Source organism: Sapajus apella, unplaced genomic scaffold, assembly GCF_009761245.1.
Source record: "Sapajus apella isolate SASKATOON/1434 unplaced genomic scaffold, GSC_monkey_1.0 scaffold32, whole genome shotgun sequence".
Lineage (NCBI taxonomy): Eukaryota > Metazoa > Chordata > Mammalia > Primates > Cebidae > Sapajus > Sapajus apella.
Window position 1 is genome coordinate 10,419,116 of NW_022436972.1, and position 23,667 is coordinate 10,442,782.

General features: G+C 42.3%; 1 protein-coding gene across 4 annotated transcripts in view; it reads right to left on the reverse strand.

The window, feature by feature from the left end:
• Nucleotides 1-382: 382 nt before the first annotated feature.
• Nucleotides 383-23,667, reverse strand: part of SMAD9 (SMAD family member 9) — a 73,607-nt gene continuing 50,322 nt past the window's right edge. For 3 of the 4 annotated variants that reach the window (XM_032294475.1, XM_032294476.1, XM_032294477.1), the window contains 4 exons: nt 21,814-21,924; nt 19,687-19,908; nt 5,873-6,129; nt 383-1,177 (listed from right to left, as the gene is read on the reverse strand). In XM_032294475.1, coding sequence (XP_032150366.1) covers nt 1,034-1,177; nt 5,873-6,129; nt 19,687-19,908; nt 21,814-21,924 — 734 coding nt within the window. In that variant the 3' untranslated portion in view covers nt 383-1,033. The remainder of the gene's footprint in view (nt 1,178-5,872; nt 6,130-19,686; nt 19,909-21,813; nt 21,925-23,667) is intronic. The other variant, XM_032294479.1, reaches the window with a different exon arrangement.

The following is a 23,667-nucleotide window of genomic DNA, read 5'->3' on the forward strand; positions in this document are numbered from 1 at the left end:
GCTTTAGTAATCTGCAGTTAATACTTGCCAAAAGGCAGAAAAACATGGCAAAGGAGTGCCTTCCCCTGGAGACTTGAACGTGGGAAGATGAGAAAGTGTAAGTCGACGTGTGATGCTTTTCTCCACCCTTTGGTTTCACCTGCTTCTTGACACAGGACTGAAACACATGCTATTCTGGCACGCTGTGCAGACTCAAAGTTTGCAGGACTGCCTGACACGAACAACCAGGACAACAGGAATCCAATCTCCTCTGTGGAAAGCAGGCGTCTCCCTGGGTGGCTCTTGGACCAAGTTCTGGTCTGATCTTGTAATTTGGAAAACAGCATTTTATGCTATTTTCATATTTATTTCTCCATATTAGACTCTGTTTTTATAGTGGTAGACTGAGGGAACATGACTTTTTGGCTTCACAGTTTTTTTTCTTTTCTGATCACAGTTTGGTTAAAATGTACCACTGAATATCAGCACAGGAGCCCAGTTATGGGTATGTCAGCCTTAGAAGTAAAGTTTCTATGACTTATCTCATAGAATTCATTGTCCAAGCTTGTTTTTCTTCTTGCCAATAGCGCTAAAGTGACATCATTTAAACTGTAGGGGTTTCACTGCTTTGTTTCATCTGAGTGTTATTTGCTTTAGCGCTGCTAATTCCTGACTTTTGCTGTATAAACAGTTTCAGTACTTCTGTGAGGCCACATAACATGCTTTATGATGACACAGCTGACTAAAGCTGCCTCTTCTTCTGCTAACACCCTTCAAATACTTTTGACAATATTGCCCCTCAATTGTTTCCTCCCACAAAAGCTGCCAATTATAGCACAGGCACAAAAGGCCTGCTTTTCCAATCGCACTGCACTGGTATCAGGTTAACTAAAAGCACAAAACAAATGGTGATTAAAAAAAAAATAGGAATAGTATACCTTCTATGTATTTACACATGTTTGTAGAAACTTCAGTTAGTTGCAAATCTGAAATGATACAAGCCACTCCCTGCAATAGCCTCTATCCTATGGAAACACAGCTTATGACATGACTGTTAAGACACTGAAGAAATGGGGTTATGTGGAGAGCCCATCTGCGTCAGAACTTTGTCCAGCCACTGCAGCGGCCCATGAAGATGAATCTCAATCCAGCAGGGGGTGCTGGTGACATCCTGGCGATGATACTCAGCGCCCCAACCCTGAAAAACAAGAAAGAAGCTGAGTGATGGTCCCACACTTAAACTCAGCCTCCCGAGCCCCACACAGAGCCCCACACAGAGCTCAGCTCACACCCCAGGGTAGCTCCTGAGACCGGAGAGGAAGAGAACATGGCCTCTACGTTCCTGTAAACACAGGACAACTCTTGCACCAACCAAATGCCTTCAGATGAATCCAAATCAGTGCACTCCCTCAGGGTTCACAACTAGGTATCTGGACCTGGAGAGGTTCTGGAACTCCAGTCACATGGGAAGCAGTGACAAATAATTTTCCTTTCCACAAACAAAGAAACTGGACCTTCTGTTCCCCCCTTCTTGCCTAGGACAGTGTTTTACACAAAATGGCTACTGCAGACCAGTGAATGGACCTGAAGGGCGTAAAGAGAGAACTGGAAGGTGTGCTGGGATTTTCAGGGCTAATTATCAAAGCTTGCTTGTCTTCTCTCTCTCTGTCTCTCTGGCTTACTTGGCAATTTCCCTTTTATCAGCATTCAAAGGAGAGACAGTAAAAAATTTTTTTTTAATTTTACGTATTTTTCTCTGTATGTTATACATCAATGAAAAGATATTTTAAAATGAAGGGAGATCACAGCCAAGTAAATTAGTTTTGTGACTGGGAGCAGTGATTCTCTGAAGAGTTTTTTAAAACTTGGATTTCAACACAACCGTGCTGCCTGATTACATTTCACATTCGTGACTGAGAACCTCAAGTGAACCTGTGATGTCCCCAGCACATAGCCACAACCCACCCCCTAGTCCCTTCTCTCACGTCCCCTTCTAGGTGACCACTCCTCCCCACCAAAACCACCAACCCTTTTATCCCTGTCCACATCTGCAACTGATGGATTTATTTTGTATTTTAATGAGAAAAATGAAGACATCAGAAATGCGTTTCCATAGCACCTGCACCCACATACTCGGCCTTTCTACCTCTTACCACAGATTAATTACCTGTGTTTCCAAATAAGCTGCCCCCCCATTTATGCACTCTCAGACCTGTCTTCCTAGAGACATCATTCCAGCAAGTCTCCCCTTGTCTCCTGCAATCTACTATATCAGTCCCATCAACACACGAACACGCTGAAATATATTCCATCTTCAAGACACTTCTCTACCCTCAGCACCTACTGCCCTATGTCTTTATCCTGCTTCCAGCAAAAACCCTCAGAAGAGTCAACCATACTGGTTGTCTCAAATTGTCTCCTTCCATTCTCTCTTAAATCCATTCTGATAATCGTTTCACTGCAGCTGCCAACCAAACTTTTCTTGTCAAGATCAAAAAAGACCTTCATACTGTTAAAATGAATGATCAGCTCTCCGTCTTTGTGCTACGTGGGCAGCATTTGATTTAGTTCATCACACCTTCTCATCAATGCACTGTCTTTTCTTGGCTTCCAAAGCACCATACTTCTTGGTCTTATTCTACCTCCCTGGTTGGTCTTTCTCAGTTTTCTTTGCTGATTCTTTCTCTTCTGCCCCATCTTTAAATGCTGAAGCATCCCACGGCTCAGTCCTAGAGCCCCCTGTCTTCTCTGTTTATTTATTTTTATTTATTTATTTATTTTGAGATGGAGTCTGACTCTGTCACCCAGGCTGGAGTGCAATGGTGCAATCTCGACTAACTGCAACCTCTGCCTCCCACGTGGTTGCCAGGTTCAAGCGATTCTCCTGCCTCAGCCTCCCAAGTAGTTAAGATTACAGGCACACGCCACCACGCCTGGCTAATTTTTGTATTTTTAGTAGAGATGGGGTTTTGCCATGTTGGCCGGGCTGGTCTTGAACTCTTGACCTGAAGCGATCCACCAACCTCAGCCTCCCAAAGTGCTAGGATTATAAGCGTGAGCCACCACGCCTGGCCCTCTCAGTTTAAACTCAAACCTTTGGTGTTCTCATCCAGACTTAGGTAGTTAAAAATTGTCCTTTTGCTGACAATTCCCAAATTTGTATTTTGAGCCCAAACCTCTCTCCCCAAATCCAGACTCTTATATTGAACTGGCTACTCATATCCCCACTTGAATGTGGATGCACATCTCAATACACCTGCATCTTCTCCATCTTGATTGAAGGCAACTTCATCTTCCTAACTCTTTCTCACCCCTGCATCTAATCTGCCTTCACAATTCAGAATCCTTCCATTTCTCACAACCTGTACTGGAACCCTCCAGGTGGGAGCGACTCTCACCTGAATATTGAAATAGCCTCCTAACTGGTTTCCCTACTTGCAACCTGGCCTGTGTAATATCTATCCTCCACACAGAAGGCAGGACAATCCTTTAAAAACAGAATCAGATCATGAAAATGGTTGCTCTGATCCCTGCAAGCTCACCACCTCCTTAGAGTTGCCGCTGACCTCCTGGCAGTGACTCAGGAGGCCTCGCTGTGGTTCTCTGAGGCTGCTCTCGTCTCAATCCCCCTGCCCATTAGGCCCCAGCCATACTGCCCTGTTTGCTCCTTGGAGTCTCCAGGCATATACTCTTGCCTTGCTCTTCCCTCTGCTTCTGCTCTTCTGCCAGAGGCACCTGGCCCTAGCTCCATGTCTCCTTCAGTCTCCGCTGACCTGTCACCTTTTCAGTGAGGCCCACCCTGATGTGTAGATGACTCCACTGCCCAGTGCTCCAATTCCCTTCACCCCTGCCTAGACTTTCTCTTTCCATCACCTTCTTTGTTATGGCTGTTGTTTATTTTCTGTCTCTCCCTCCTAGAATACTGGTTCCCTGAGGCCAGAGATCTGTGAGAAATCATTGGTATGTCCCACGGCCTGGCCTGACACATGGCAGGTGCTCAATAAATATTTCTTGACTGACTGAATGAGTCCTAGAATCAGTAAAAATCAGAGCTGAAAGAAACCTTAAAGAGATCTGATGTATCAGCCTAGTGGTACTCACCAGTGTTTGCTCATCTACAATTTTTTTTTAAAACTGATCATCTATAGTTATATTTACTATGGATTTATTTTAAATTTCCTGCAGTATTAGGAACAGTTTGTCTTCTGTATAAACTGTGTAACTTTATGAATTTAAATAATGCCTATCTGAGAAATGTATCTAGTTATCAGAAAAATCAGATTTCTATATAAGCTTATATTTAATTATAGTAAAATAACTACCTATGAGATATTGGCATTTCATCCTAATTTTAAAAACACAGACCTGGAAAAAAAAAAACTGTATGATTCAAATGATGCCCTCTGCTGGTTCTAAAGCAACAGAACATTCTAAAAGATTTCTAAGTTACCTGTCAATATAACTATAATATATGCTTTTAAAATATTAAATTTGAATGAAACTGCTTTGTCACTATGAAAGAGAAATGATTTCAAGCAGCTGTTTTTTAAATTAGAAACTATATTGTTCTTACTTTGTAAATAATTACTAAGATTATAAACAATAAAAACATAATTTATAGAAAATTATTTATCATGGTAATTTTAAAGTACAAATAAAATTTACTTTGAAAAAAAAAATGCCTGGACCAAGCCATGCTGATTCATTGGATGGATGCATGGCAGTATGAAAACTGTCATATATACCCAGGTAATCTGATAAACAAGTCCAGATTTTGAAATATTAGACTGATTTGTGAGTACTTTGCAACAGATAAAATAGCAGGTGATGAAACTGAAGGCTTTCGCTTCCATATACACACCCAGTTGTTTTTCCTTCCCACCAAGAAACCACCTTGGTTCTCCCGCCTTCATGGCAACCTTAACAACATTCAATATGAGAAATTCAACAAATACCCATCAACAGAACACAAACTACTCTCAGAATTAATCACACTCACCTGTTGTTTCTATTTCAAATTATTTATACCTTTATAACAGTACTTAATTTATTGTCTTGTATTAGAGCCAATCCTGCCTATTTTGTAGCTTATTCATAAACATTATCTACCCCATGTGCCTGAATGCTTTTTTTTTTTTTTTTTTTTTTTTTTTTTTTTTTTGAGAAGGAGTCTTACTCTTGTTGTCCAGGCTGGAGTGCAATAGCGCCATCTCAGCTCACTGCAACCTCCGCCTCCTGGGTTCAAGAAATTCTCCTGCCTCAGCCTCCCAAGCAGTTGGGATTACAGACGCCCATCACCACACCTGACTAATTTTTGTATATTTAGTAGTGACAGGGTTTCGCCATGTTGGTCAGGCTGGTCAAACTCCTGACCTCCGATGATCTGCCCGTCTCAGCCTCCCAAAGTGCTGGGATTATAGGCGTGAGCCACTGCGCCCGGCCTGCCTGTATGCTTTCTAAGAATAAAGATAGTATCTTACCGAATTCAGATAAATTCACCAACATTTACCAAGTGATAATAGTGCTTGGCAATTTGAAGGACGGAAAAATCTCTGTTGCATTAGTCCTATAAAATCGCTGTTGTTACATAATGTCATCTGCATTAAAAACAACCAGCTACCTTACTTGTTTTTCTTCAAAACAATTTTCATATAACTACTAAACAAGAATTTTCATATAATTGCTAAACGAGTTATATGTAAGAATTTTCATATAACTGCTAAACAAGACAGTTCATACTCAAAGAGGAACTCCACCTAAAAACAATAGAATTCAATAAAAATGGGTTTTGTCTATCTGAATTGGCTGCAGAACTGCCCCATCAGTCGGGGTGCTTTTGTTTTGTTTCGTTTTTCACGGAACATTTTATAAAGTGGTAGCAAGCACTCCTTACCTTAACAAAACTCATCCGGATGGTGCACATCTTCGTCAGCTCATACACAACTTCAAAGCCGTGGTGAACTGACTGGGCCAGGAGCTGAGCGAAGAGCTGGTTGTTGAAGACCTTGAGGCTGCAGCCGCTGGGGATCTTGCAGACGGTGGCTGGGTGGAAGCCATGTTGATAGTTGCAGTTCCGGCTCTGGACAAAGATGCTGCTGTCACTCACGCACTCAGCATACACCTCTCCCCCGACGTAGTACAAGTGCACACCTGCAGACACAAAAACACTGCCTTCCTTCACTGCCCTTTCATAGCATGCCTCCCCCACTGATTCCTGAAACCATAAAAGATGTGACTCCCTCCTATTAGGTTGGTTGTCAGATCACTGATCACATGAATGACATGTGTGACCTAAATGCCACTTAGTTTAATTGTAATCTGTGCTTTTCCCACAAATTCACTTAAAAGTGGATTGTGGCTGCGCACAGTGGCTCATGACTATAATCCCAGCACTTTGGAAGGCCAAGGTGGGTAGATCATTTGAGGTCAGGAGTTCAAGACTAGCCTGGCCAACATGATGAAACCCCTTCTCTACTAAAAATACAAAAATTAGCCAGGTATGGTGGTGGGCACCCGTAATCCCAGCTACTTGGGTGGCTGAGGCAAGAGAACTGCTTGAACCTGGGAGGCGGAGGCTGCAGTGAGCCAAGGTAGCACTGCTGAACTCCAGCCTGGGTGCCAGAATGAGACGTCATCTCAAAAAAATAAATAAATAAAAATAAAAATAAAAAGTGGATTGCAACCTATGTTAATGATCACTCCCAAGAACCAATCAGTAATGTCTCATATACTAGTCCTCCCATCACTCCTGTTTATTCGTTTCAAAAATAAGGTTTTATAATATTAGAAATGAAGTGAATATCATACAAAAAATCAAATAATCCTTTGTGTACATATACAAATTTTAAAATTTAAAACTGGACACAGTTAATATCATGAAAATGTTACTTAAGTGCATACATTAAACCCACTTCAGAGGAAACAATGACGCTTTAAAAATTTACCAAACTTATAAATCTGTTTCTCTTAACAAATACCTCAGAGACCTATTTCATTTACAAGTTTGTCATCCACTAATATAAATCATATAAACAATGTCTATTTTTAATTTGTGAACAGTGAAATTTCTACCACATTTTTAAGATACAGTAATATAAAAACTCATAAGCAAAATGTAGCCTTTATCACTTTATCTAACATTCTTGGAATTAAAGTTCAAAAGACCATCTTGAGGCTGGACGCTCACACTTGTAATCCCAGCATTTGGGGAGGCCAAGGTGGGTGAATTATTTGAGGTCAGGAGTTCGAGACCAGCTTGGCCAACATGGTAAGACCCTGTCTCTACTAAAAAATACAAAAATTAGCTGGGCGCGGTGACATGCACTAATGCCAGCTACTCAGGAGGCGGAGGCTGCAGTGAGCAGAAATCACACCACTACTGCACTCCAGACTGGGTGACAGAGTGAGTCCATCTCACAAAAAAAAAAAAAAAAAAAAAAAGAAAGAAAAAGAAAAGAAAAGAAAGAAAGAAACGCATCCTGAGAATGTTGTTGCTCCTGCTAATTTCCATCCCAAATTAAATTTTAGTTGATTCTTTCCCTCCAAATGTCTGGGTTTGAGATTTAATGTAAATGTATATAGCAAAGGGGCTGATGTTAGAAAAAAATGAAGAAACTCTAGTCTAGTGAATATTAAGTATCAGAACAATTTTACTCCAATTTTTGATGGGAAAAAACGTCTCCAGCACTAGAAGTCAATATGGTTACACATAGAATGGTGATCTAGTTAAAAGGTGTTTGTAGAAACAATCCCGAATGTACTTACACATTTGGGGTCTCCTCAAAATGCAACTGTGAAACTTTGGAAGAACTGAACTTACAGGCTTCCAGGGCTGCTCAGGGCCCGGTGGGCGTAACCTTGAATTTAGGAAACGTTACTGATGGAGCTGCTGGGAGTTTCTTTGGTCAGGTCCTAAGTAGCACTTGAGGCAGTTCTGCATTATATGTGACTACATCCCACCATATTTATTGTCTCCTTTTCCCTTAATAAAATTTGAGAGAAGAACAATTTTAAGTAGTATGTATCCCAGCCACATCACTCTGAAGAAACTAACCCAGGGGTGCACAGCTAAAGCACAGCTTGGATATCCAGGCCACGGCTGTCTTGCCACTGCCTCTCCTCTTCCTCAGCCAGAGGCTGGCTCCCCTCCTCCGCCTCCCTCAGCCTTCCTCTCCCTTCTCTTTCTCCTCGCTGTTACTCTCCTGAATGGCCTTGGGCCCAGGCGGTGGTACCAGGGGACGAAAGGATGGTCCTAAGTGGCTGGGAGAGTTACTTGGCTGGGCTCCTATGATCATAAAGATAATGCTATGCTGGGCAAAATGCAAGCACTGCTTCTTACAACAATCCCTGTGGGCTCCAAAGGGGAAAGGCCTCCCTTATGGGGGTGGGTGGAGGATTTTTCAAGAGGGAAAGTAGAAGGAGCCAGAGTGGAGTACTAAGGATTTGGTCAGTATTAGAATTGAATGACCTTCAAATATATAATCCTCTTAAAACCTATTACATAGATATGATTTTTTTTATTATGAGTCTGGTCTTTGGGGGCTGGTTGTCAATCCTGTTAAGGGCATCTGCAACCACAGCCCACTTTGGCAAAGCTACCAAGGCAGAGAAGAGCCTGGGCAGGTAGGCAGTCATCCAGCATCCTGAGAGACGAGCAAAGCCAATGGGACGAGCACACGGAGTCATCCCTGAACACGAGGAAAAGGCGGAACCCAGCCTCAGGTTGAAGGAGGCCAGATTCTGGCCAGAGAAACCAGCACTGGAGGAAGAGTCAAGTAGCCCAAGGATGTGACTTGCATCCATTTGGTAGGCTAATATCAGCTTTCAACTCTAGTATCATATTCAAGATCACCACAAAGTAGAGCAGTGGTTTTTAAACCTTAGCTTATACCAAGATCACTTGCAGGGCTTATTAAAACAGATCACGAGTTCAGTGGGTCCAGAGTGAGGCTGGACGACCTGCACTTCTAATAGTTCCCAGGTGAGCCCAATGCTGCCTCACTGCGACACTCCCTGGCAACTACTGGATTGATGCTCAGGCTATGTTGACAGACCAGCCTCGGGAATTGGAAGGGTTGGACAAAATAAGTGTGTGATACTTGGCAACTACTGTCAGACAAAAGTTTCAAGAAATTCAGTATCCCACTCTGCTTATAAATAATAGCAGAAGTCTCCTGTGTTTTCATATCTATTTCAGGATTTCACCTCATGGATGGTCATTATTTGTTAACTTTATGTTATGTGATATTCTTTTTTTTTTTTTTGGACAGCATCTCGCTCTGTTGCCCAGGCTGGAGTGCAGTGGCAGAATCTCAGCTCATGGCAACCACCTCTGCCACCTGGGTTCAAACAATTCTCGTGCCTCAGCCTCCTGAAGAGCTGGGACTACAGGTGCCCACCACCACACCCGGCTAATTTTTGTATTTTCTTAGTAGAGGGGAGGTTTCCCTGTGTTGGCTGGGCTGGTCTCGAACTCCTGACCTCAGGTGATCCACCCACCTTGGCCTCCCAAAGTGTTGGGATTACAGGCATGAGCCACCATGCCCAGCCAGTAATATTCCTTTAAGGTGGTACAGGAAAAGCATGAACATGTGCAGATTTTACTGAAGTCTACATTCTGACAGCTCTGTAAGAAATGTTTAGAAAAGACATCACATTTATTATTGTCACAATCAAATGTCATTAATATGTTCATTATTGTAATTAAGAAGCATTAGAAGTGGAAGGCAACGCTAGTGTTACAATCCTGCAGCCTGTTCTAACTCCTGGCAATAAGGAATAAATGCTCCAAAGGAAGTACTACCTGAGATCACAAAGAGAACCCTGGCAATGCCACGCTCAAGCAAGTTCCGCCCACATCCTGGATTACATATCTCCTTGGGCTGCGCCTTTCTTTATCTAAACTTTCCATTTGTGTGTGACTGTCACCCACTTTTTAGGAGATTAGGGAGTGCAGAGTCCTGTGTTTGTGGTTAATGAGGACCAGAAGAATTTTGGATTTAATTTGGGTTTGCTGGGTTGAACTACAAAAGCGTGTCTTTAATCCTCTTCGGTTGTCTTGAATGACAGGAAATGACTGGGAAGAGGGCAGGTTGGGCAGGCCGGTGAGAGTGTGCCAATCTATGGCATCTACTAACAGAGGAGGAAGTCGGTGCCTCAAAGCAGGAAGGTGCAGGGATACCCTTCTTACTGGGAGGGAGGCGAAAAGATCGCCATAAAAGGCAGAGTGTCCTGCACAGAGAACGCCGAAGCCTCTCCACTCCCCTTGGGATAAAACCTAAACGTCCCAGCACAAGCGCAATGCGTCCTCTGAGTTTGTAATTGATCTATCCCTTACCTTTGTTGCCTTTTCTTCTGCACAGCTATTTTAGAAGCTTTAGGAAAATACAAAAATGGTATTTTTAAAAATTCCTTATATAGTTAGATACAAACTCCAATAGATGGGAGAAAGGATATGAAGCCTGAGATTTGCTCTAAAATATTCTAGCAAAAGTATCGTAGAGGGATGGATGAAAAAGAATGGCACAGAATATGAATCTTTATTGAAGCTGGAGATAGTAAGATGAAGACTCATTATCTTCCTCTCTCTGTTTTTGTGTCTATTTCAAATTTCCCACAATAAAAAAATGTGTTAATGGGTGGTTAAAAATAGTAATAATATAAAAGTACAGATTTCCAGATCCACACCACGACCTGGGTCAGAGGATGGAGGTAGGTCCTCCACAGGACTGTGCCTAGGGTTGTGCACTGCACAACCACTGCAAACCAGGGTTTGCCTCCTAGTCTGCAAAGCTTTGTGTAATTATTACAATCCTTTCCCAGCAGATGGCAGTAATTTCTCTTGAGGAAGAGGCACTTTTCCTAACTCACAAAAAGCCACCTCTGGGCTGATAATAAGGCTGGTCCTCCAAGACTATCCCCGATGACTGGGTCTCTCTGGACAACAAGATGAACAAGCTTGTTTGGGTCCGACTGCCCTACAGGGCATGTCCCAACACTGCCATTCAAACATGCAGCCACTCTGCCTGGGCCGCAATGTGAGGCATCTCCCTTACCGCTGCTGCTGCCTTCTAGGGCACCCTTACACACCATGCCCACCCATCCTCACAGGATCAAGAATGCCCACTATAGAAAATTTAGAAAATACGGACAGAAAATAAAAACCAGTCACAAAGCCACAGCCCAGAAATAATCAAAGCTAACATCTATTATATATCTTTCAGTCTTTTTTATGTGCTTTTTGTTTTTGAGACAGCCTCCTGACTAGTTGGGACTACAGGTGCACACCGCCACACTCAGCTAACTTTTTTGTATTTTTTGTAGAGACGGGGTCTCACCATGTTGCCCAGGCTGGTCTTGAACTCCCAAGCTCAAGCAATCTACCCACCCTGGCCTCCCAAAGTGCTGGGATTATAGGTGTAATCCACCATGCTCAGCCATGTGCATTTTTAGGAAGAAAACCGGGATCATACTCTACAGGAGGTTTTAAAACTTGTTTTCAGTTAATAATATCTTGTGAACATTTTCTCAGGATATTAAGTATCCTGTAACATCAAGTGTGATGGCTATAACGGTGTGACATCACATCCTATGTTAAAATATTTTTTAGGATTTGCTTTTATTAAGATGAAAAGCCTTATACGTGTTCAGAGGCAGAACAAATGACTATTTTGAAACAGGGAAATGAAATCCACTGGGAAAGGAAGCAAGTCTATTTGACATACAGACCCATCTGGACATACAGACCCTCTGCCCAAGGCGTTTGAACCAAAGCAAGTCCGTCTCGAGTAGAGGCTGGGTAAAATAAGGCTAAGACCTACTGGGCTACATTCCTACATGGGTAGGGATTCTAAGTCATAGGATGAGATAGGAGGTTGGCACAAGATACAGGTCATAAAGACCCTGCTGATGAAACAGGCGGCAATAAAGAAGCCAGCTAAAACCAAGATAGCGATGAAGAGTGACCTCTGGTCATTCTCACTGCTACACTCCCACCAGCACCATGAGAGTTTACAAATGTCATGGGGAACACTGTAACATCAGGAAGTTACCCTATATGGTCTAAAAAAGGGAGGCATGAATAATCTACCCATTGTTTAACATATAATCAAGAAATAACCATCAAAATGGGGAACCAGTAGCCCTTGGGGCTGCTCTGTCCATGGAGTAGCCATTCTTTATTTCTTTCCTTTCTTAATAAACTTGCCTTCACTTCACTCTGTGGATTTGCCTCAAATTCTATCTTGTGGGAGATCCAAGAACCCTCTTGTGGGGTCTGGATAGGGATCCCTTATTGGTAACACCTCTGCACGGAGCTGATTGATGAAACCCTTATGTCAGGATGAATTCCTTTCATCAAGCAAGAAGAATTACTAGAATTCTACAGAACTTGAGATATACAAGAAAATAAAGATCCATAAAAAGGTTTTAAAAACCCATTTCCAAAAACAATGCGATGACTTGGAATATGTGATCATTATTTTAAGGATATGCTTGATCTATCTCAGAAAGTTCAATAACCAGGGTTAATGGTTATCATTTTTTTCTCCCACAAAAGGAGAAAAAACTTTTTTTTTCATATTTCTCCCACAGATGGAAGCACAGATGTCAGGCAGGACAAATGCCACATGTCCACGTCCGCAAAAGAGAAATGGGCCAGTCTCACTCAAAGTGTTCTTGCATACCAAGAACCCAGCACAGGCTCATTGTAAGAGTTACCAGAGCTAACTTCAACGACAGCAGAAATTGTCACTGCTCAGAAAGGTTGTACTATTGATTATGATTATATTAAGTCATGAATTTCCAAGAAATATAATCCTACCTGAAGTTCTATGTTCATGCAGTCAACTCAAAGCTGTGGTTTGTATAATTATCTGGAAATTGAGGCCATCTTAAAAGCCAGTCTAAAAAAGCAGGCACATGTTATCCTCCAATTATCTAGACTGACTATCACATCATTCCCAGATCATGGGGAACTTGCCCTTTGCTTTCTTTTGTGCTGGCACGTATCAGTCATATCAGTATTATACGTCAGTGGTTCTATAATCTTTTTCTGGAAAGATCCTTACAATCCTCTCCAGGTACTGGAGAGCTCTGTGTAATTCTTAGTGTAGTACTCCCCTTCTCACACAATATTTTTGTAAGGAAAACATAAAACCTTCTCTGATTTACTTTTTAAAAGCAAAATCTTGTAAAATTTCGGTACTTTATTATCAGTTGGGCCTTCTTCCAACATTGCAGAGTTGATTATGGCACACAAGGGCTGTGGCACATGATAGGCATTTTCACTCCATACTGAAAGATTCAATTCTACAAACAAGGAACTATGAGGGGTGCCAAGATAAAAGGGCAGCAGGGTCCATCCCCTCTAGCAAAGGGGAGCAACTGGGCCCGAGTCCTCAGGGTGCAAGTTCCTGGCATCACTTGCGTGACCATGTGTAAGCTACTGAACTCATGGAGCTTTAGCTGTCTCATCTGTCAAATGGAACTGATAACCCTAACTTGTACAGTTACTATAAGGATTAGAAATTACATATAAATGCATACCAGCGTGTCTCTTACATATAGCTATCATCATCATATTATTATTATTATTTGATACGTCACTGGAAAGAGCTCAAGTGATCTGCCTAATTTTTTACTTTTTTTTTTTTTTTTTTGAGACGGAGTCTCACTCTGTCTGTCACCCAGGCTGGAGTGTGGTGGCATGATCTTGGCTCTCTACAACCTCCACCTCCCAAGTTCAAGCGATTCTCCTGCCTCAGCCTCCTGAGTAGCTGAAATTACAGGAATGTGCCATCACACTTGGCTAATTTATTTTGTCTTTTTAGTAGAGATGATGTTTCACCATATTGGCCAGGCTGGTCTCAAACTCCTGACCTTGTGATCTGCCCACCTCGGCCTCCCAAAGTGCTGGGATTATAGGCGTGAGCTACCGCGCCTGGCCACCAGTCTGCCTAGTTTCTAAGGAAGAATATGGATAGGTCCCACACTGGAATGCAATGTTCCAGGCTGCTCAAGGTATTGCCTTTGACATTTAAGTGGTAGCTTTTGGTATGCTAGTGCCAACTGTTAGTAGCTATTTAAAGCACCTTGCTAGGAGGTCAAAGTCAGAGGTTCAATTCCTTTGTATCATTTAACTGCCACATAGCTACCAATAAATGCTTTCTACAAGCTCCTCCACCTCACAGATCTACCCATTAGATGGAAAGTGAGGTGAATCAGCACCCATCATCACCATTAGCGAAACCACAACTCAAAGTGATAGGGTGGCAACATGACCTTCCTTTAGCAGGGCCAGCCATCTAAGCTAATGTAGTCACTAAACAGGGAATACAAGCCAGAAGTGACTTGAAGGATAATTGATATTTACTGAGTAGGGGAATGGCTCATCATTAACTGTCAGGCCTCCATGTGCCATCTGGACCCAGAAAGTCTAAAGTCCTGCCAGCCTTGGCTGATCACCGCTGGCCCCGCATTCTTCATTATCCCTGATCGCCCAACGGAGCTTCCCCGGGACATCAACCATCAAGGGACCCCGCCACCTTAACTGTTCTTATGATAATGTGAATACTCTACACCCCACCCTGCCATCTTAGCTACTCTTACGCCTTACCCCTTATCCCGCCCGCCACTGTAACTGAATTTATGGTAATGTATATTCCTTGCCCCTACCCCCACCACAGGAACTGATCTTACTCCATAACACCCCTGCCCCCTCCCCAAAAACTTTCCCCAAACCTATAAAACCAACTCCTATCCCACCACCCTTCACTAACGCCCTTTTTGGCCTTAGCCCACCTGCACCCAGGTGAATAAACAGCCATGTTGCTCACACAAAGCCTGCTTAAGAGGCTCTTCATTCAAAGTGCATGTTTTTAACATTACCTATAATTTTCAAAAAAGTTTTTAATGATATCTTCAGGCCAGGTGCAGTGGCTCACACCTGTAATCTCAGCACTTTGAGAGGTGAAGGTGGACAGATCACCTGAGGTCAGGAGTTTGAGACCAGCCTGGCCAACATAGTGAAACACTGTCTCTATTAAAATTCAAAATTAGCTACGTGTGTTGGCATGCACCGGTAATCCCAGCTACTTGGGAGGCTGAGACCAGGAGAATCACTTGAACCCAGGAGGCGGAGGTTGCAGTGAACCTAGATCACACCACTGCACTCCAGCGGGGGCGACAGAGCAAGACTGCCATCTCAAAAAAAAAAAAAAAAAAAAAAAAAGATGTCTTCCATCCTTGCCCATCACGGTCTAATTAATCTCAAAAGAACAGCCAGGGGATCTTTTTAAAGTGTAAACTCAGATCATATTGTAAACCAAAAATAAAATTTTAAGCTCCCACAACCAGTTGAATGGATCACCACCTCAGCCAGGGTGCTCTAAAATTTAACCTCAAAGACTGGTTCAGGCCATGAGGGAAAGTAGGGGTTGGACATGCCTCATTATATCTTTCCAGCATAGACATCAACACAGAGCTAGAGTCTGATAACGAACATTTACAGTCCACTTTCTCTAAAGCCCGCTACCTGGGGTGCTTCATCTGCATGATAAAACCTAGGTCTCCACAACTCCTTATGAAATCCAGACATTCCTTTCTATTGATAATAACTCTTTCAACCAATTGCCAATCAGAATATGTTTAAATCTACCTATGACCTGGAAGCCAGCCCCTCCTTTAAGTAGTCCTACCCTTCCAGATCTATGCAATGTAAATCTTACATGCCTTGACTGATGTATTATGTCTCTCTAAAATGTATAAAAGCAAGGTATAGCCCGGCCACCTTAGGCTCATGCCGCCAGGACCTCCTGAGGCCACATCACTGGCATATCCTTAACCTTGCAAAACAAACTTTCTAAATTGATTGAGACCTCTGCTGGGTGCAGTGGCTCATAGCTGTAATCCCAATACTTTGGGAGGCCAAGGTAGGCAGATCAGGAGTTCGAGACCAGCCTGGCTAACATGGTGAAACCCCGTCCCTATTAAAAATACAAAAATTAGCTGGGTGTGTGGTGGGCACCTGTAACCCAGCTACTCAGGAGGCTGAGGCAGGAGAATCAATTGAACCTGAGAGGTGGAGGTTGGAGTGAGACAAGATTGTGCCATTGCCCTCCAGCCTGGGCAACAAGAGCAAAACTCCATCTCAAAAATAAAATAAAATAAAAATAAATCAATTGATTGAGACTTGTCTCAGATACTTTTTGGTTTACAACATAAACTCCTCAACCTAAATCTACCTTCCCATTTCCCACAGAGTAAAAACCAAAGCCCTTAAAATGGCCTCAAGAGGGAGACCTACTGGGCTGCATTCCTAGGACGGTGGGCATTCTTGGTCGCAGGATAACACAGGAGGTTGCACAAGATACAGGTCACAAAGACCCTGATGGCAAAACAGAGTGCCATAAAGAAGCCAGCCAAAATGCACCAAAACCAAGACGGTGATAAAAGTGACCTCTGGTCATCCTCAATGCTCATTATACGCTAATTATAATGCATTTGCATGTGAAAAGACACTCCCACCACCATCACGACAGTTTACAGATGCCATGGCCATGCCCGGAAGTTACCCTATATGGTCTAAAAAGGGAATGAACCCTCAGTTCTGGGAAATCTCCAGCCCTTTCCCAGAAAACTCATGAAAAATCCACCCTTTGTTTAGCATAAAATCAAGAAATAATTTTAAGTATTATCAGTCGAGCAGCTCATGCAGCTTCTCTGCCTGTGGAGTAGCCATTCTTTTATTTCTTTACTTCTCTAATGAACTTGCTTTCAGTGTACTCTATGGATTCACCCCAAATTCTTTCTTGTGTGAGGTCCAAGAAGTTTCTCTTGGGTCTGGATCGGGATACCTTTCTGGTAACTCCTGCTGAAATGTCACTTTCTCAGGAAGGCCTTCCCTGGTTACACTGGTTTAAAGTCTCCATTCTCTTCCCCTGCTTTGCGTTTCTCTATTGGACATCCTGCATGTTGAATTTCTTGTCTGTCTTTCCCTTAGCAGCAAGTAATCCATGAAATCTGGATGTTGTCTTTTTTCCACTGCTGCATCCCCAGTGTCCAGTCTGGCTGAGAATCAGTGCTCAGTAAATATTTGTGAGATGAATACATGTCACTAAAATCTAATGTCAGTGCTCAGTAAATATTTGTGAGATGAATGCATATCACTAAAATCTAATGCATATCACTAAATCTAATTAATTAATTTCACAGAGCAAGTTAACTCATTCGATAGCCTAGGAGTGCATTTTGTGGCTAACTTATTCAGGCTGGTGCTCTGGGAAGCCATGCTGCTCAGAACCAGATAACCCATGGCAGCATCCGAGAGAGACTCCTGTGATCTCACAGAAAAACGACTGCCCTTGCTTTAAAATCTCCCGAGCCAACACTTTTTTCCCTGCCAGGCTTTATGGCAAAACTTGTAGCTTGTCTAAGAAATTTTTTTTTTCCACATTGGAGTAATTCCTAAGCAGCTCTGAGAAAACTGTAACTCTGCCTTGGGACCATGTGACCATGAGTACCCTTGACTTGAATCAAGGGGAGCACTATTAGGTGCTCCAGTTTGGGGAACAGGTAATCAGTCCTGGCTTTTGCTCACGTGGCTTCTTAACCCTCAGGATGAGCTCTCAGTTAACAACACAGTAGTTACTGATATAATTGGGATATCTGACTCCTCCAAATCTCACATCTAAATCTGATTCCCAATTCTGGAGGTAGGGCTCCGTGGGAGGTGTCTGGGTCATGCAGGAGGATCCCTCATGATCTGCTTGCTGCCCTCCTTGAGATCATAAGCGAATTCTCATTCTATTAGTTCCTGTCAGATTTGTTTGTTAAAAAGAGCCCAGAACCTCCCTCCCTTCTCTCTCTGTCTCCTCCCAGGTGACACACAGCCTCTCCTTTGCCTTACGCAATGATTAGAAGCTTCCTAAAGCCCTCACCAGAAGCACATGCCAGCACATATGTTGTAGTGCAGCCTGCAGACCCACAAGGCAAATAAGCCTCTTTTCTTTATAAATTACCCAGTCTTAGGTATTCCTTTATAACAACAAAAATAGACTACACAGACTTTCCATGTCCTCAGCAGGAGCACCTTGAAGAAGCAACTTGCAGACAGGTTCCTAAAACACGTTCAGCACTCCTTTAATATTTTAATCCTGTCTTTGGATCCACTGGCACCAGCAGATGTTGAATATGCAGACCAATCTGCCAAGCTCCTTAGCAAACTGCTTCACAACGTTATGTGTTAATGTTTTGTCTTGAGATTTCACTAAAGGTTCTTTTAAAAATCATCTGAAAGTAAAGGCATGCTCAAGAAACTTGTTTAGGAATTCATTCAAAATATTATTTCCTTTGAGGAATGGTTATGTTTCCCACTTTGGGATAAAAATTACATTCCAGAGTGAGTTTTTCAATTCTTCCCTCCCTGTCAGGAAACCTAGAGCAAAATCACCACCATCTTCTCTAGCTCTCTATGTCAAAGCTGTTTGAACCAGAGCAACTCCATCTTGAATAGGGGTTAGGTATAATAAGGCTAAGACCTACAGGGCTGCATTCCCAGGAGGACAGGCATTCTCCCATCCATGTACTAACCATGCTCAACCCTGCTTAGCTTGGTTAACAGAGTTAATCCTTATCGATGACATATCTGGATTCTTCTACCCTCCCCCAACCCCCCTTTCTAATTTTCTATTTTTCGTTTATCATTTCACTGCAATGGTTTCTTGTAAGTTGCCTCAAAGCCACCATGGAGACAGAATATAAATAAACATAAAGTAACTGTCTCCATTAAGAGTCAACATCAATGAATAATTTCAGCCTGTTTCTAAACAATGGCTTTTAGGTTTACTCCAACAGGAGACATTTTGAAGGTGCGTTGGGAAGAATATTACAATGCATCACCAAGGGAAACAATGAATCTCCCCTGGAAATTTGAAAGAAAAGGCTCAGGCTACTTTCCTGAGGTGGTTTAAGTGCTGGATGGAGAGAGAAAAGGTCAAATGACCGAAGGTTCTCTGCATCTGGGACTCCATGGTATCACTCTGAGATACCACCTATTCTGATATAAAAAAAAAAATAATTTAAAGATCCTCAGCCAGACCACACACTCAGCTGAGATTTGCTACCAACACTCACACCAATGAGATGGGCTTCAAAAGCATCACTGGTCAGAACAGAGACCAGTGTGACTTGTGCCCAATCAGCTGCTATATACCTGCACGCACGAGAACCCCAATCACATGCCAAAGGCTTCCAGACATATATCAGTCATTCTTTGTAACTACCTAGCTGCTAAGCCTCCAAAGGGAACTTTACCTGATACAAATCATCACCCAGTCAGAATTCCTCTTCTTCAGAAATGATCCCAGTTGGCAAGTTTTAGGCAAATCAAAAATAATGCATAGTAGTTCTATTCAATAATTTCACCCTGCTTTTTTCATTTTTATCATCTTGCTTGCCTTCACCATCCCCACTCCATGCCACCCACCCCTAGAAGGCGGCATGATGACTTTAGAGGCAGAGGGACTAAGATCCTGACAACCCATGTGCTTTCCCCCACGGTAATGTCAGAGCTATCTCAGAGCTCACCAGCCCTGGGGCCCTTCCACAGGGGCAGGTGACTGATATGTGAAGATGGTCAGGTGCATTTCTACATACATGACCATTGACATTTTAGCTAGATGACTAATGGAATGACATCTGTGCTCTTACCCTTTCCTATGTGTCTCCTGGTATTTTCTATCGTTGAGTTTCTGTTGACATTAGAAAGAAGTCCAAGACAGAATCTGTTCCTGTTATTTGAAGGGTCGGTGAACCCATCTATGAGCACACTTCGGGAGGAAGCCTGGAATGTCTCCCCAACTCGGTTGTTCAGTTCGTAGTAGGCGACCGAGCACCAGTGCTGGGGCTCCTCATAACAAACTGGCCGAAAATCTGGAAGAAAACAAACCAGATAGCACATGGCTACTGTCATACCTGGGCTGTGTAGCTCATGATTTCACCAGGAAACTTAGTTAATGCTTTTAACCACAAAGTTGGCTGCAACACAAGTATGCTGCTTTGCAACCTTTGAGAACCTGTAGCTCTCATGGGATCTGCTTGGGGCTGGCTTATTTCACCAGCCTACCTGAGATGTCTAGTCCAGGGTCCTCATTCATCTTCCACGGCTAGAGTATTTATAAACACATGTATTGGTAATGAAGGGGTCAGGGAAACATGACACGAACAGATGGACATAAAAAAACCTGTCAACCCTAAAGCAAGCACAGCTAAAAGGAAGCCGGCAGGTCACCTCTTCTTTCAGAAACATGTGAGAGATGGCATTTCGCTGTTATTGTGCCCTCTTGAATCCTTGTGGCAAAAAGTATCATTTTCCAACAAACTAGAGATGGAAAATAACAGTTTGGCTATGATAAAAAAGCAAATCAATAATGCTGAATAAGACATTAAATTATTTAGGGGAAAAAAACTTCCACATAGAGGGGCTCACATTCTGCTCTGTGGAATATCTAGTTACGCATGAAAAAAAAAAAAAAAAAAAAAACATTTAAAGACAGCGGGACATTTCATTAGGAAACCGATGAGTGTTTTCACACCCAACCTAAAGTTAAGTCACTTTCCTGTAACCAATCAAAGTTCAGAGTTCCTTCTTTCTTTGCCACCCACACCCTTTCTCTGTCTGTCCATTGATCAGATTATCTTTCTCTTCCTTGAACATCCTCATTATTCTTGCATCTAGAATATGTTCCTATATGCACTAAATATAAATTTATGAAATGGATAAATTTGGGGGTTATTATCTCTCTTACAAAAGGATCTTAGCTTATAAAAATATTCACTTGGAGTACTTCAAATGGTAAACTTCTTCAGAACCTCTCTATTCAAGATGTGGCTCATGGAACAGTAGCCTCTGCATCACATGGGAGCTTAACAATACAGATTCTTGGACCCCACCCTAAGATCTAAGGAATCAAAATGTGCATTTATGCAAGATCACAATGTGGTTTATACAAACATTAAAGTCAAGCAACACTAGACTATTATAAGATGCAAATAAAATTTTGTAAAAACCCCATTTATGTATATTTCTAAGAGTACCTCTCTGGTCAAACGAACGACACCACTGTAAACATATAGTAAAAACACAAATAGAATAAAATCCCTAACTTCTTGAGTTCCCAATTCCATACTAAACATCAAGAACTACAAACTTCTGGCCAGGCACGGTGGCTCACATAATCCCAGCACTTTGGGAGGCCAAGGCGGGTGGATCACGAGGTCAAGAGATAGAGGCCATCCCGTCCAACGTTGGCAAAACCCTGTCTCTACCAAAAACACAAAAAATTAGCTGGGCGTGGTGGTGCACACCTGTAGTCCCAGCTACCCAGGAGGCTGAGGCAGGAGAATCACTTTAACGTAGGAGGAGGAGGTTGCAGTGAGTGGAGATCTTGCCACTGCACTCCAGCCCAGCTCAAAAAAAAAAAAAAAAAAAAAAACTACAAACTGCTAAATGTGAAGTTAAAATAAAAAGTTAACTTATTCTGGTAATGAAGATGATAAACAAAACATTAATTCTGCGGTACTGAGGAATGTCAAAGTTAAAATGCAAAGCCATGAAAAAATAAAAATAAAAAAAAGGCTGACATCCTTTTTGGCCTCAGCCCACCTGTACCCAGGCGAAAAAAAAACCGCAAAGCCATGCCATTTGCCTCTTAAAACACATGCCAAACAGCAGGCCAATCAATACATTTCTGGTTTTGTTTTTTGAGTTGCTTTGTTTGGGGTTAATAGGAAATACTTTGGAAAATAGCTACATTTCACTGTTCATCTACAATTTACCTCCATTTGGTATCGATAGCACTAAATGTCTATCAGCTGTGGCATCTACAGGTTGGCCACTCTGGGTCTCAGAGGCTTCTGTGGCATGATAAGGCAGGGGTGGTGTGTCAACTAAAAGAAAGCAGTAGAACAAAGGAATTGTCAAATCAATAAACCACACAAAGACGGCTGGATCCGACATCTTTTGCCATTAAACTCCTGGGCTTGGTGAACAGTGCTACTCCTACAGAGAGACCATGTTAATGTAACAAGGCTCTCCCGAAGTGACATTGTGAGTGCCCTATGAAAGCAACTGGTTGTTCTGAGAGCCTCTCTAAAGGGTCAGTTCATTTTCCCTCTGACTTTTGAGTTATATTATTAAGTCCTAATGACTTCATGGCAAGACTTTGAAATGCAAGACCTCTTCTCCCAACTTTCCTCATAGCAGAATAGTCTGTGATCTGGCTTGCAAACCACAGAGAAAACTAGACCTTCCCTGAAATGAGCCTAATTTTCAGCTTCTATGTTGCCATGAATTGTACAATGGACACGGGGATGCTCTATCCCTGAGATACTTCAGGATATGCCCCCAAAACACAGAATAGCTGAAACGTGATTATAACTTTGTGCCCAAAGCAGGCTGAGAAGGGCCCTTCTACCCAAATGGCAGTTCTGTGACTGGACAGTGATCATGGTTAGGCAAATTGGATGAATTCGTGGATAATAGCTTATCAGGAAGTAATTCATTACACAATAAAAACTCATGAGAAAACTCTTTATGGAGGACCTCAGCACAAAACAACTGATTCTGTCAGTATACATGTCTAATGTTAGTTCAGAATGGTTTTGTTACACCTGTGGCAGAATATAACAGCAAAAAAGTTGGATCGATCTTCCTTTGTTGTATCAAATTGTCCATACAAGTAGTTCTCACACTTAAGTGTGCACAAAAATTGCCAGCGGGGCTTGCTAAAAATGCAGATTCCTGGCCCCATCCTTAGCAATTCTGATTCAACAGGTCAGTAGCTAAATGTAGCCAAGTACATTTTAACATGCAATGGTGGCAATTCTAATGCAGGGGTTTGTGGACCATACTAGGAAACCATGGATAAGCTATGTCCTTGTGAGAAAATGGACTATGACTCCTATCACTCTGGTGAAAAGTTATAAAGCAAGATGGCCTTTTTGCAGGTCTTTGACTAAGTATGTCGATTTACTCAAGGGGCAGAACATGCTAAGTACCATGGCTCACACCTATAATCTTAGCACTTTGGGAGGCTGAAGTGGGAGAAACACTTGAGTCCAGAAGTTTGAGGCCAGCCTGGGCAGCATGATGAGACCCCATCCTACAAAAAAAAAATTAAAAATTGGCTGGGGATGGTGATGTGTACCTGTAATCCTAGCTACTCAGAGGCTGTGGTGGGAGAATCACTTGAACCCAGGACTTTGAAGTGATACAGTGAGCTATGACTGTATCACCATACTCCAGCCTGGATAACAAAACAAGACCCTGTCTCTAAAAAGTTAAAAGTAAAAAAAGTGGGACTGAAAATAGAATTACTATATGCTCTAGCACTTCCACTCCTAGGTAAATCCCCAAAGTAATTGAAAGCAGAGTGTTATTTACTAGAGCCGAAAGGTGGGAACAATCCAAAAATCCAATGGATTGATTTTTTTAAATGTGGTATAGCCGATATCGTTCAGTCACAAAAATGAACTACTGCCGTATGCCACTACACTGTGAAAACACTTTGCTAAGTGAAATAAGACAGACACAAAAGGGGAACTATTGTATGAATCTAGTATATGAGGCACCTGCAACAGGCAAATTCATAGAGACAGAAAGTAGATTAGAACTTACCAGGGGCTGGGGAA